At 39.1% G+C, this 14,562-nt stretch overlaps 1 protein-coding gene across 1 annotated transcript in view; it reads left to right on the top strand.

Moving 5' to 3' along the window:
* ABCB4 (ATP binding cassette subfamily B member 4) overlaps nt 1-14,562 on the top strand; it is a 73,786-nt gene that overhangs the window by 49,688 nt on the left and 9,536 nt on the right. The window contains exons 17-23 of the mRNA XM_034964361.3: nt 2,055-2,201; nt 3,882-3,986; nt 6,032-6,109; nt 7,488-7,571; nt 8,595-8,798; nt 12,403-12,503; nt 14,091-14,231. Coding sequence (XP_034820252.2) covers nt 2,055-2,201; nt 3,882-3,986; nt 6,032-6,109; nt 7,488-7,571; nt 8,595-8,798; nt 12,403-12,503; nt 14,091-14,231 — 860 coding nt within the window. The remainder of the gene's footprint in view (nt 1-2,054; nt 2,202-3,881; nt 3,987-6,031; nt 6,110-7,487; nt 7,572-8,594; nt 8,799-12,402; nt 12,504-14,090; nt 14,232-14,562) is intronic.

Below are 14,562 nucleotides of genomic sequence, written 5' to 3'. Positions count from 1 at the left end.
ATTACTTATAAGTCATTGGTCATAATTCGATCACATGGCCATACTTAGCAATGAGTATGGAAAATTCAATTTTTTTTTTTTGCTGTATGCATTGACATTCTAAATTAGATTGGAATTCTCTTACTTAGAAAAAGAGGAGAATGGTGAGAAATAGAAACGTTGGATTTAGGAGATTATTAATTCCAGTTAACAAATAATTTTATTTATTTATTTATTTTTAATTTTATTTTTTGAGACAGGGTCTTGCTGTGTTGCCCAGGCTGAAGTGCAGTGGTGCAATCTTGGCTCACTGCAACCTCCACTTCCCGGGCTCAACTGATTGTCCCACTTCAGCCTCCTGAGTAGCCGGGACTACAGGTGTGTGCCACCACACCTGGCTAATTTTTTTGTGCTTTTTGTAGAGGGGAGGTTTTACCATGTTGCCCAGGCTGGAACAAATAATTTTATTATACAGAGGGAATCCATTCCAAAAAAAGATTTCCTTATTTCAAGATATAGTTTTGATATATTTTGATGTTATTTGTTAATGAAGACTGAGTTTGTTTTTACTCTTTTGTTGGCCTGAGAAAACTAATTCTACCAATAATTCATTGCATCTGTTTTTATCTGTGCATGCTATTACTGCAGAAATTACAAGGACTCTCTTAGAGGTCTTAATCTTGGTATATTTATAGAAAGAAGAATAACAATTGTACCATTTTGGAGCGTCATTATTATAAGTCAGATAAGCAATTTCCCCTCTTTTGGCTATGAAATTATCCACTTTTCATTTCCTCATTTATTTTCAGAGTTATTTTGCTATCTCTTTAAACTCCAGTATTTTATAGGAGCACGTCTCTTGAAGAAATGCACAGAGAAGAGGGGGAGGCAGGAAATGCTGCAATCAACAAGATTGTCCCAAGTACCATCATAGGGAGAAAACAACATGCCAAAGGAGAGGGAGAGATTAAGTCTGATTAGAGGGACCTGTTTGTGTGCTGAAGAGCAGTAACCAAAGAAAAAGATTCATTCATTATGCTGGAGATAGGGACTTAAAGATAATGTTAACTAGGGAGGAAAAAAAAACCCCTGAAATACAGAAAAAATTGGTAATTTGAAAGAAGGCTCAGTAGAACCTACTTCTATATTCTCTGTTTTATAGAGATATAAATATAACCTTTCTCAGTGACCTCAAGCTTTTGGGATTCCATAGTCACCTCTGTCTCAAGTTTAATGTTAAACTGCTTCTATCATCAAAACATTCTTTATGAGACCTAAATCCTGCATGCTTGGCCAGACATTTAATTAAACATTTGCTGAGAATCTTATATGTGCCAGGAATTGGACTACTTTCTAGGAATATAAAGACATAATCTTTACCTTAAAAAAAGTTACATACTAGAAATGGAAATATGTAAACAAAAAAATCACAAACAAGCTAAGCTATGAAATAAGAGAAGTCTGCACAGGGAAAAGTGTGATAAGAGAAAAGGAATGTAATTAATTTGGTTTTGTGAGTTGGAAATATGGTACAGAAAAGGCAAGGTTTTGTGGTTAGGAGGCCAAGCCCATGTTCTCCAGTTAGTAATGGTTTCCTACATTTGCAAAGATGTTTATCCATCTACTCAGGTGTATTGTCTCATGTGACCCAGATATCATCCCTGTTAGAGAGGCAGGACTGTATCATAATATATGAGAAAACTGCAGCTCGGCTTATGTGGTCCAGCCATGACTGTCACACCAACACAGTGTTGTGTAACTCCAGAGCTGGATGCCAAGGTATTTGTGCCCAGATCCTGCTACCTTGCAGTCTGCTGAGGCCAGAATAGGGACGGGCTAAGCATCCCATGAAGGTTATTTCTTGGCTGAACAACCCATACTCAGCTTATGATGTGTAATCAGTAAACATTGTTAACATGTTATAATATACTGTCCTACTCTCTAGTAGTTTGCTTGTCATTCTCTGCACCTAGTTTGCGAGTCCCTTGAGGGCAATGGCCATGCCTTTTCTATGTCTACAGACTCTGATAACTGTTGTGTCATCACCAGTTTGCCCTGATGTTTATATGTTCTAGGAAGCAAATGTGCCACCAGTGTCCTTTCTGAAGGTCCTGAAACTGGATAAAACAGAATGGCCCTACTTTGTCGTGGGAACAGTATGTGCCATTGCCAATGGGGGGCTTCAGCCGGCATTTTCAGTCATATTCTCAGAGATCATAGCGGTAAGTTTGCAAACATCACATAACAGCCTGAATTAGATCAATTCATCAGCTGCTGCTTCTCCCAACCTCACTGACTGGCTCCATTCTGGGATTAAGCAGCCTTAAATTAAACTAAGCCAAAGTCCTTAAATCCCTTTTGAGAAAAGCTGTGAGGGAAAAGATAAGTAGCCTTTGAATCACTCTAAGTTATGATATTAATGAAATTATAAAATGTAAAATCAATGAAGAAGGCATTCTAATGAGCTCTCTTCATTTGGTGAAACTGGTGTCAGACAATGATCCCCAATCTGTTTGTGTAGAGAAGCTGGTACAAGTCACACAGTGAGGTGGAGAGAGAGTGGAGCAGGGAGGGGTTAAAGTCATAGAGTTTAATAAGAGTCCAGGCACTGGGTATAGACTGGCCTCACCACTCAGTAGCTCTCGGTACCTCAGTTTCTTCATCTATACAATAAATCTACCTCACAACATGGCTGAGGATTAAGAGATTATATAGGTAACTATCTGGAAAGCATTTAAGAGTGTGTGCCTTGTAGTAAGTATTCAAAAAGCGATAGCCACCCCATTTTAGCAATCCTTCCAAGGCTTGGGGAGTCCAAGACTAAGAAAGAAAACATACTAGCCCATCATTCAATTAATTGGGGGATATTTAAAGGAAGTTATCACAAATATAAAGCCTCCATCAATTCCATGAAATCCAGAATTCATATTCTACAATTTCAGTCAAGCTCTAATGTTATTGGAGAGACTTTGTTGTTGAGGATAAATAATTCTCCATCATGTTACGAGTTTATTATTTTTGTGATGTTGGACATCGATCCACAATTAAGACCACAAGCCAAAAAATAAATAAATTAGAAAAGATCCTCCTCCAAATCTTTTAAAGTTTCAAAACAAAGCAAGCTCTGGCTCTCTTGCAATTCAAGGCAATGTGGACTATATATTTTGGGGCATCTATCTGCCTAGTGCTGCTCCAGGCACTGGAGATACAGTGGTACACAAATAAACCAAGTTGTGCCCTCAAACAGCGGTTTCTGTCGGGGAAGACATGCAATGGACAAACAAAAAAATAACCCCACAAACATGTAACGTGTTGAGGGATAACAAGTGTTTTAAAAGATGGGTAGGGTAATAGAGAGGTGTTAGCTGGGGGTGCTGTTTCAGATAGGATGCTCAGGAAAGGCCCCTCTGGGTGGAAGCCTGATGGAATGAGAAGTGGAGGGCTGGGACAGGGAGGAGTCACAGGGAGCAAGGGACATATAGGAAGAGGAACAAATGCTAAAATGTGCAACCACTCACAGTCCATATGCAGTATGTCAACCTATGTTAACAACCATGCAGTCAGAAAGTAGAATAGAGTTTACCAGGAGCTGGGAGGAGGAGGGAATGGGGAGTCAGTGTAATGGTATCAAGTTTGGGAAGTTTGGGAAGGCGAAAAGTTCTGTAGATGGATACTGGTGAAGGTTGCACAACAATGTGACTGTACTTAACGCCACTGAATTATACACTTAAAAATGGTTAAAATGGTAAATTTTGTGTTATGTATGTTTTACCACAATTACCAAAACCCTACATATTTGAAGCCTAGTTTTAAACATGTGACACTCAAGCCACTATTTATGAGAGGAATGAAGAAGGATCAGTTATGTAATCCAAGTGGGCGTTTTAAATATTCTTTTGTAGATTTTTGGACCAGGCGATGATGCAGTGAAGCAGCAGAAGTGCAACATATTCTCTTTGATTTTCTTATTTCTGGGAATTATTTCTTTTTTTACTTTCTTCCTTCAGGTAGGTACCCATGATTTGCCTTTCTCGTCAAGTTTATAATTTAATTAGAGAAATTAAATGAAACCTAATGGAGCTTCCAAATTCTTACAGTGAAATAAATTGCAAACATGATTGGCATAAGGCTCTGCTGGAGGGTAGACTCCTTATCAGGGGGAAGTGTGACTTCCCTGTGTCCTAACTTATATTACATTACAAGTTTGCCCTCAGCAGACATTCATTACCAAGGACAAGAGACCTCAGTTTACTGCAGAACATAAGAGTAACTTAAATTCAACAGGTTGGGAACTGGGAAAGTACAGTCCAATAGCATTCTCTTTTCTGTTGTTACTCTTTATAGCATATCAAGTAACTTCTCTGATCTTTTCCTACTTAATTGATGAACTATTTGAAAGAACATAATATTTTGCATTCTAACGTTGTAGACCTGGCCAAAATAAACTAGTCAAACTCTCTAATTGTACTTTTCTACCCAGTTAGACTTCTCTGTAATTTCTTTTGTCTCTTTAACCCAGTGGGCACCACATAGGCCTTTCGAATATAATACAATCCATCAAGTCAGCAAAATAGTGTTTCCTAGTCATGCCAGCATGCTTCTCTTTTATTATTGTTGAACCAATGGCAAAGTAAACCAAGTTTTTTATTTAGAAATCATTGCCCTACTAGACACAACTCAATGATCTGATCCAGCCCCAGTCCCTGGCATGCTAGGGAGTGCAGCTAGAAAATGTGTTTCAGGGGCCGCAGGAACAGTGGGCTGATGCATAGAACCTGTAGCAATCCGTCAGCAAATGGAGGGGGAGGGAAGTCTGGTCCTGGACAAGGAACACCTGGGGCCGATTCACTGGGTGCACTGATCATCCATCCCCCTGGCTTAGTAAACAGTTCTGATGTGCACTCCCCCGTGTGCCCTCGGCACGGCTACCCCAACACTCACACTGTGGCTGGAGACTCACACGTCCCAGAAGTAAGCCCACTTCTGGACATCTGGACTCCTCTCCAGTTTGGATGTGGTAATTAGAAAGTAGGAAATTGTCCCAAAGAGGCTGGGGAAGGAAGAGTACCCTGATTGTTCCCCAATCTGAGTGTAGGTGGAGCTGTGACCAGGAACCAGCATACTCATTTGGATCTTGTTTCTAAGGTCATCCTTCCTTTACACTGCATGAGCCAAAATGAATTCGTGTGTAGGACTTTGTTACTTCTGTATTTAACTGGTTTATTGGAAGTAGTAGGAACACACTGAATTTTGTAGTTAAACACAGTATCTTTGTCACTGAGATGTTGTCCTTCAAAGTTTTGAAAAATAAACCTATTTAGAATGGTTTAGAAGCCAGAACTGGACACCTTTAAGATTTTTGGCCTTTGATTCTAATGCATACTGATGATTTTGCAGTACATGAATTTGACGTGGGGGCTTTGAATTCGTATTTGGTCCTGGACTTTTGTTATTTAAATAGTTAACATACAAATAATGTAAAATCAATGTGAATATAGGCACCTGTGTCAGAATACTAGCAACTGTTACCCACACAACGGGCAGGTTTGGTCACTTGGTGGGTTTCAACCCAATGACCACATCAAGGAGGATTTAGCAAAGGAATTTTATAACTTGTCACAAGTGAGAAGCTCACAGAGCTTAGTTCCCAAAGCAGTATCTCCCCAAACTGGAGGCTGGGTCAGGTTTTATAAGCGTATGGTAATGAAGTGTGATCTGATTGGATCTTGCAATGAAGTGATGCTGGGAAGCACCATCTGACTGGATCCTGCCATGGGGTGGTGTCAGAGCTCAATCTGATTGAATCCTGCATCCTGCCATGTGGTGTCTGCTTCTTAATTCAGTCCCTGATTCTTGTTTCGGAGCACTTAGGTTCCTGCTATGGTTGCACGCTTGATTCATCTGGGGCTGCTCAGGTTATTAACATGACTTGAGGATCCGTGGCAACTGTAAAACAACTCATAACTTTGCTACATAAAAGTTGAACATGATTGGTCTGGTGCAATTACATACATAAAGATCAAAAGAGACCATAGCCTTTTTTCTCAACCAGGGTTTCACGTTTGGGAAAGCTGGCGAGATCCTCACCAGAAGACTGCGGTCAATGGCTTTTAAAGCAATGCTAAGACAGGTAGGAGTGTACGCTGGAGAATGCCTTCTGATCTTTCACATTTCTTCCATATTAAGCTTCTTACTGTTCTTATTGTTATGTCGATATGCATGTTTTCCCCCCAGGGTATTCACGCAAGGATGGGGCAGAGTCCTGCAAATTGTCCTGGTCCTTCAAGAGCTAAAGACTTCTCATGTTTTTTTTGGTTTTTTTGTTTTTGTTTTTTCATAGAAATAGGCTTTATTTGGGTAGCTTTGGCTTATTCTGTAAATATCTCTCTCCATGTAGACACTATCATTTCGAAGACCTGTATCTCTTTTCTGGATCCTGTGCAGGCCCTGGTGAGTCCATTGAGACTCCAGGATGTCTTTAAACCAAGAAAAACCTAGTTGATAGCATTTAATCTCATGTACCACAATCTACCATACTAACTGTAGGTATCCTCAAATGTTAATAATTGAGTTTTGTTTATTTCTTATTTGAGGTCTATTTTCACATTAATTCACTTGTTTGTTTATTCAAACATTACTTATCATGTACCAGACACTGTGCTGGTGGCTGGTACTGTACATACAATCCATTATTTGCTCTCCTCGTAAGTTCACATTCTAGTGCCTGACATAGGAAAATATGCAAACATGAATTATCTATTTTTATAGAAAATGCCTAAGAGAGGGCCAGAATATTATCCATTCAATTGACAGGAACTGATTACATTTCTGTTCACAAATGGGCACATAGTAGGTAGTATATTCTGATTAAATCTGTTTACAAATCCTATTTCAGTATCCCCTAAACTCTTGCTATGCAGGAAAAATTATTTTATGTGAAGGTAAAAGATGCCATGGATGAGTAGCTTACAATTAAAATTAAGTCTCAGACATGCTTCTTTTTTTTATCCCTGTGGCTAACTGGAGATCAGACAGACTTTTAATCAGTGTTTAACAAAAAATCAAACAAAAGCTTGGTGAGAAACCAGTGCTTATTTTCTCCTGCCTAGAATCTATCAGAACAACATGTCCAAGACAGCTCCACCACCCTTTATGAGAGACAACACCATATCAGGGCAGAAGTGTCCATAGTGAAAGACCTGATGATTGGGTGAATGGAATGCCTACCAGCCTCCCAGCCTTGGGAGGAGCTGGCAAGGAGCATGGCAGCCATCTGGGTGAGCCCTGCCCCACTAGACCAGAGATGCCCTCCCTGCTACCACAGAGCAGTCAGGAAGCTGGGTTCTGCTAGATTCTGGGGGTGTGTGCTCAGAGCAAGGCCAGGGACTCTACACTGCATATGAGGTCTCCCCTAAATTTCCTCAGCATTGGAGCTTTGGGAGGCTTTGTCTGGTTTTCTTTGCTTGTTTTAATTTTGAACTAACATAAAGGTGTATTTTATGCCATAGGACATGAGCTGGTTTGATGACCATAAAAACAGTACTGGTGCACTTTCTACAAGACTTGCCACAGATGCTGCCCAAGTCCAAGGAGTAGGTAGACTGCACTCTACTTGTATTTTTTTACATAACATGGTTTTAGATAAGCATGTAGCATACCCACACTTGTTAAGATGCTTCCAGCTAGAAATAGCAGAAAGCTCAAATCAAAACTGCTGTAAACAATAAGCAGAAGATTAAACTTCAAGGTTGATTGACCCACTGCCCCCTCCAGATTTAATCCAGAATCCAGGTTCCCATCATTGGCTTTCGCTTTATCCCAAGGCTGATTCCCTGCAGTCACAGGATGGCTGCTAATAGTAATTAGAACTACAGGCTTCCTTATTTCCCATCCAGTGAAAGAGAGCACACACCTCTACCTCAACCACCAAACAAAAACCCTTTGCTGAAATCTAATTTGGGCTAATTTGGGTCACATGCCCCACCCTGAACCACTGTCTCCAGGGGATGGTGGTGTTCTGAGTGGCCTACGTCCCCCACCCCTTTAGCTGAGGTGGGTTACTTTGCAGCTCACTGCTTCCACACAACAGGAGAAGGAGGAATGGATGCAGAGAGCTGACTGCAATGTTGCTACAGCCACCTTTGTTTTCTGAGTGGTACAACACTAATTCATCCTTATATGTGCTTTGTGGTGGATTGTCTCTTAGGACACGTACCCTTTGTAACAACAGATGGTCTCTTTCCCTTTTACACTTTTGAATTAAATGGTCTTTAAAATTACCCAGGTACATTGGAGTTAGTTTCCTCTTTGAACATTGCATCTGTGAAAAAATACATGCACCCCCACTGCCCATCCACAAAGCAGAGAAGTTGATTACTTGGTTCTAGAATGTTGGTTCAGGTGGGCAGGAGAGGAATGAGAGTGTAAAGGCACAATGAAGAAAAGTCTGCAGAGCCTCATGAGTTAAGCACAGGTGTTGTGGGTTTATTGTAATGAAAGTAAGCCAATGTAGCTCAGGCACAGAACCCACTCATCATTCTGACCAAGGGGCTAAGGCTGGAGCGCATGCATTTGGAGCTTAAAACTACAGTTGCTTTGTGCTTTTTCTCTCCCAGGCCACAGGAACCAGGTTGGCTTTAATTGCACAGAATATAGCTAACCTTGGAACTGGTATTATCATATCATTTATCTACGGTTGGCAGTTAACCCTATTGCTATTAGCAGTTGTTCCAATTATTGCTGTGTCAGGAATTGTTGAAATGAAATTGTTGGCTGGAAATGCCAAAAGAGATAAAAAAGAACTGGAAGCTGCTGGAAAGGTAGGTCAAATAAGGTTTCAATTGGTGTTAAGTGTTGTTTTTAGACATGTGTTTTATTTGAATTATTTATCATGATATGCAGGCTTTAATAATTAAATGTTTGTGCCCACTACAACTAATAATTGTCAATTGTGTATGAAATATTTTACTGTATTAATGTCTAGAACTTAAATATAAGGTGATTAACATAAAACGTTTAGCCTATAGAAAGCACTTAACATAGTTATGATAAAGAACTTCTGAATATTCAAAGTGCATTTCATTTTACTTCATGTCCAAATGCTACTGTTTGGACAAATGTCATCCCTGTTTCACAAACCTTCATGCAGAAGACTGTAAGGGAATTGTTCAGGGTCGGACATGTGCTGGCATTTAAGAGAGCCTCTTCTTCTTGGCTGTGATTTCTATAATTAAGATGGCAGCCACCAGATGGCAGTAATGCCTCAATTTTGTGGTTCTCACTATAATGGCAATTGGGCTTAACATTTACTTGAGCCTTACTATGTGCCAGTTATTGTGCTACATATTTATATGCACCAATTTATTACATCTTCACAATAATCCTATAATGCAGGCACTATTGTTATCCCAATTTCAGAAATGCAGAACCTGAGATTCAAACAGAAGTTAGAGATTTGGCTGGGATTTAAGTTCAGGTCTAGTTTCAAAGCTCTTACCTCTACTATATGGTCTCTTTATATGTGTTTAAGTGTCTAAATCTACACATAAACATTTTATTTACACGTACATGCACTGAAATGTTCACATGTAGATTATAACCATGAACATTTTTAGTCTTATTTATGTAATTATTATCCTTTATTGAAACATGAGGAAGTGAAGCAGATAATAAATATAAATTGTGATATAGGTTTTATAGCATTGCACTTTACAAAGCCCTTTTACAAGCATTACTGCAACTGACCTTAACTAGTTATGAGAAGTGGAACAGACAGTATCTCTATAGGGAAGAAGGCATCAGAGACTGGGTGAGTGACTAGCTTCAGAGGCACCATATTAAGAGGGAAGATTAACATTCGGACCAACCATGTTTCCACTAAACCAATTATGTCTGGTGAAATCCTTTCTTGTCCTCTTGTAATCAGCATCAGCTGCCGCTGCATGCAGCGTTAGGTATAATAGTATCTCCAGGTTTCCATCAGAATTCACTCTCCTCATTTTCACGCTGCATCCTCTCCAGGACTTGGAGCTTGCTAGGACAATATGTGGTTCCCAGGACTTGGGAACCCCTGGGTGTCTAGAGTTCTTGAAGATTCTCTTGGCTGCTGGCTGTGGGTACTTTAGGGCATCATTTCCTTGACTTCTGAGTGTCTCAACTAACTGCTGAAGAAACACTGTGTAGCTCTGTTTCCTCCCCTGCCCCTCAATCCTGCTTCTTTCCACATTTCATATGGGAGAATGGTCAGTTGGACGGAATGAAAATAAACTTTTCTTAGACAAGTTACATGATAGAAAACATCTTGAATCTAGTTAATAGTCTTAGCTCCATTAATTGTTAGAATTTTGTCAGAGTAGAGCAGGTAGAATTGAGCAGTATTGAAACAAAACAAAATCTTGGGTTATTAGCTTTGGTCTTGCTACTCACAGTGTGTGAGGCTGGAGAAGATCCCCAACTTCTCTAGTCCTCACGTCCTACCTTAGTAAAATGAGAAATTGTACCAGATACTGCCCCAAGTTCCTTCCAGCTAAAATCCTGTTATTCTAAGCATCAGAGATTGAATAACTCAGACTGGCCAGTTTAAATTTTTTTAGTAGCTACTTTAACCTAATAGGGTTATGAAATATGAAAGATTAAATATGAAATATGAAAGATTTTAAATATGAAAGATTAAAAATTTTTTAAATGTTAATATCAGCAGTTCAATCATAGTTCAATATTGTTTACTCAGTCAGCACTTGCTTGAGAATAAGAGTCGGAAAGAAGGTTCTAGAAAAACCCCAAATCACTGTTTATTTAAAAAGAAACACTCTCATTTACCTGGGTACAGTTTCATCATCATTAAAGTACAACAGGGTTTGAGGTATTCCCATCCCAATTTTCCAAAAAGGGATTGGTAGTGAGGGTGTTGGTTACTGGGCAGGGAGTGGGGAGGGAAGACTGCCTCATAACCATCTTGACCCAGGGCTTGTCTGGTCACTGAGATTAAGGGCCCTCTGTGCCACAGCTAACCCGCAAGGGAGTTGACCCATGACTAGAATGTCAAGAGGAGTGTCAAGTCATTACTGGTTTCTCCTTGTGTAAATTACACAGCAGGGGTAGCAGAATAGCATTATGGCTTAGGAACATGGACTCCACATCAGATAGTCTCAGTTGGAATTCTTGCTTTGCTACTTATTAACTTTAGAACTTAAGGCAATTCAGTTAACTTCTCTGTGCCTCGGTTCTCTCATCTGTGTAAATAGGAATACTATTTCCCTTTCAAGGTTGTGAGGCTAAATGAGATCATATTGGTGAATGAGGTAATACTTGGACATAGTAAAAGTTCAGTAATTTTTCTCTATTCTTGTAATTGCTATCTGTTATATCTTTATTACAAATGAAAAATCTATGGTTATTCAGTCTCAAGCATCACATATCTTCCTTTCAGCTCATTGCAGAAGCTAAGAACTGAGGTAAAAAAAAATGTCTTAAAGCTGTTAAAAACCTAAAATTAAGATCTTATGCTCCATGTGCTGTTGGTTTAGATGACTCAACTGCAGAACTAAGATTTAGACTAAATAGCTAAGTCACAGACAATGAACATTTGTCAAGGGTGGTTTGGCTATAAGAATCAGAGAACTGCTCTGGCTGGTTTGGGTAAAAGCGATTTGATATAAGGACACTCCAAAGTGCAAGAAATACAGGCAGTTTGTGTGTAACTGGCTCTTACAGCCACAGGCTCTAATATCTGAGTCTTCCTATACATCTATTCCATTCCTTGGATGCTGTATATTCAGACCAGCTTCTTACACATACCCAATGTGACATCAGCCTCTGAAGCCACAGGGCCTCACGGTTCAAACTTGTGTCCAGGGCCAGGAAACCAAATCTGATTGACCCAGATTAGTCAGATGTCTGCCTCTGATTTAATCACGGATTTAAAGCATGCTCATGTTGTTGACAATTGGGATCTCCTTCCCATTGTGGGTGGACAGCTTTTATAAGAAGTTATACTCAGGGAGGAAATAATTGGCAGCTCCAATAGGCCCTTAGAAATCACAGCCTAATCCTTTCTTTTAGGACTCTGCCTTGTGAAGAAAGCCAGGCCACAAAGGGGTTGTGACTAAGGCCAGTCATGTAACTGCCTGGTGGCAGGCTGGGAATAGAACCAGGCCCTTGGTTCCCAGGCCACAGTTCTTGCCCTTAGCTGATCAGCCTTCCTGAGCATACAAAGACTTGCCTACCATACTTAGCACAGCCAGAAGTACCAGTTTTGTCATAAAGCTAGTCTTGAACAGATTATGCCTTTGGTTTTTAATTTAAAGGAAATTAAAGCCTATCAACGTAACCTTCAGGATACTTTTGACAGAGCCCTAGGGCTTATTTTTCATTATTTCAGAAGTGAAAACACCACTTCTAATGAAGGTCTATTCTGTGTTACAGATTGCAACAGAGGCAATAGAAAATATTAGGACAGTTGTGTCTTTGACCCAGGAAAGAAAATTTGAATCAATGTATGTTGAAAAATTGTATGGACCTTACAGGTAATGAACCATATGATTCCTGCTAAGAACCTAGTGCTTTCCTAAGGCTGAATTATTGTCCCCAAAAGATAATAAAAGCTCTGCTGCTCCAAACAATGATATGACTATAAGGGTGGCCTTTTTTCAACAATTCTGTCACTGAAAATAAGTAGCTTTTTGATGTGACTAGGACACAGAATTATATTTTTTACATCTTATGCAAACAACAAGAATAGGTCTCCAAGACGTAAAAGATATAGAGAATTGCACAGTCTTTGGTTATCAGTGCAGGCAACATAAATAACCTATCTGGGTGACTTAAGACAAACATTCCTTTAAGGAATTGCTCAAACCTTTCTTTGCAGTGTGTAGACTGAACCAAAAGTGAGACTTGCTATTGGGTATGTTCCAGAGGAAAGTATTTCATTTGTTCTCTGAATGAGGACCAGATCCAACCTACTCTGAAGATAAAGAAACACAGACTATTTCAGTGGTTTATAGTTGAGCAATTCAAGAAACTCCTAATGGCACCATTTGCCACTCATTTCCACTGCAGCCTGATTTTATAAATGAGTATGTTTTAACACAAAGTTGAACACAACTTAGATTACAATTTTGCAGACTGGAACAGTAGTTTTGAACACTTGCAAATTTGAACAGATATCTTTGAAAGTCTCAATTTATGCCATCTCCTCAGTTATGCACACTTCATATGATACTAAATAACATGCAGCTACACCTTTGTGTCCATTTGTTGTTTGACATAAAACATGTATGCACCATTAATGATGACCTATTTTTAACTTCAAGGAGGGTTAAGGAAGAATAGAAAGGTGAAGCTAATTATGAACTTGGTTATAATTTAAAGATTCAATAGCTTCACAGAATGCTCAAGTTTTGTAACACCATGTTCACAGCACATAAGTTAAACCATCCAAATTAGTAATACTTTGAATTTTTCCTTTTGCCAAAAACGTCCTCATATTTGAGAGTAACTCAATTATAGTTCTTTTAGAGGATTCAGAAGCCAATAAAGTATAGCATGAAGTCAAATTAGAAACTGTACAAAATAAATTATATACAGGGGCGGCTGGCAGGATCTAGCTTGGGAAAGGACTTCTGGTGTATATCTATGTAAACTTCAGGGACTCAACTTTTGTGAATCTGAAACATGAATTTTAACCTAACAGAGTACAATTAGTTACAGGAAACAACATAATAGTAGTAAATCACATTCAGATAATTCAAACTTAAATTCAGATCCTGACATTTTAGGTATTTTTGAAACAACAACTATGCTTAATAGGAGTTGAACATTGGAGTCATCAGATATTAATATGTAATAATATCAGTTATCATTTGAGGAACCACTATGAACTAGGCACTGTGCTAGACATTTATATGGTTTTTAATTATCAAAACAATTCTGCATTACAGTGATTATTTCCATGGTATAAATGTTTAGAGAAGTTATCATTTACCCAAACTAATATAACTGGAGGTGGAACTTAAACCCACTCGGCTAGACTTAGAAGCCGTGCTCTTTCCACTACACAGCGCTAAGGGAGGCTGAAGAGATGGTTACAAGTATACTGATTTGCTTTTCAGGAATTCTGTGCAGAAGGCACACATCTATGGAATTACTTTTAGTATCTCACAAGCATTTATGTATTTTTCCTATGCCGGTTGTTTTCGATTTGGTGCGTATCTCATTGTGAATGGACATATGCGCTTCAGAGATGTTATTCTGTAAGTAGCTTTAGAAATATTAAGATTATTCTATAATAAGGTTTTAGTAGGTTTATGCAAAAGTCTAGAGTAGGAAAAAAATGACTCCTGTGTCCAAAGATGAGGTCAGGGATTTAAATTTACCACAGTTTCCATCCTGGCAGGCACAGAGATCTGATCTTGTTAATACTCCAAGTGCAGTTTCATTTTGCGGGCTACAATTAAGCTTATGAAAATGATCAGAAAGCACAGTTTTAGTTGTACATATAATCCTGGTCAGGATGATGCAAATTTTCTCATTATAGAATATAGGCAGAAAAAATCGTAATTAGAAAGTTGCTGGTGACCATGG

This window comes from Pan paniscus, chromosome 6 (genome assembly GCF_029289425.2).
Source record: "Pan paniscus chromosome 6, NHGRI_mPanPan1-v2.0_pri, whole genome shotgun sequence".
Taxonomy (NCBI): Eukaryota; Metazoa; Chordata; class Mammalia; order Primates; family Hominidae; genus Pan; species Pan paniscus.
Note: the sequence above shows the minus strand (reverse complement) of the source record. Positions and strands in the feature narration are given on the sequence as shown.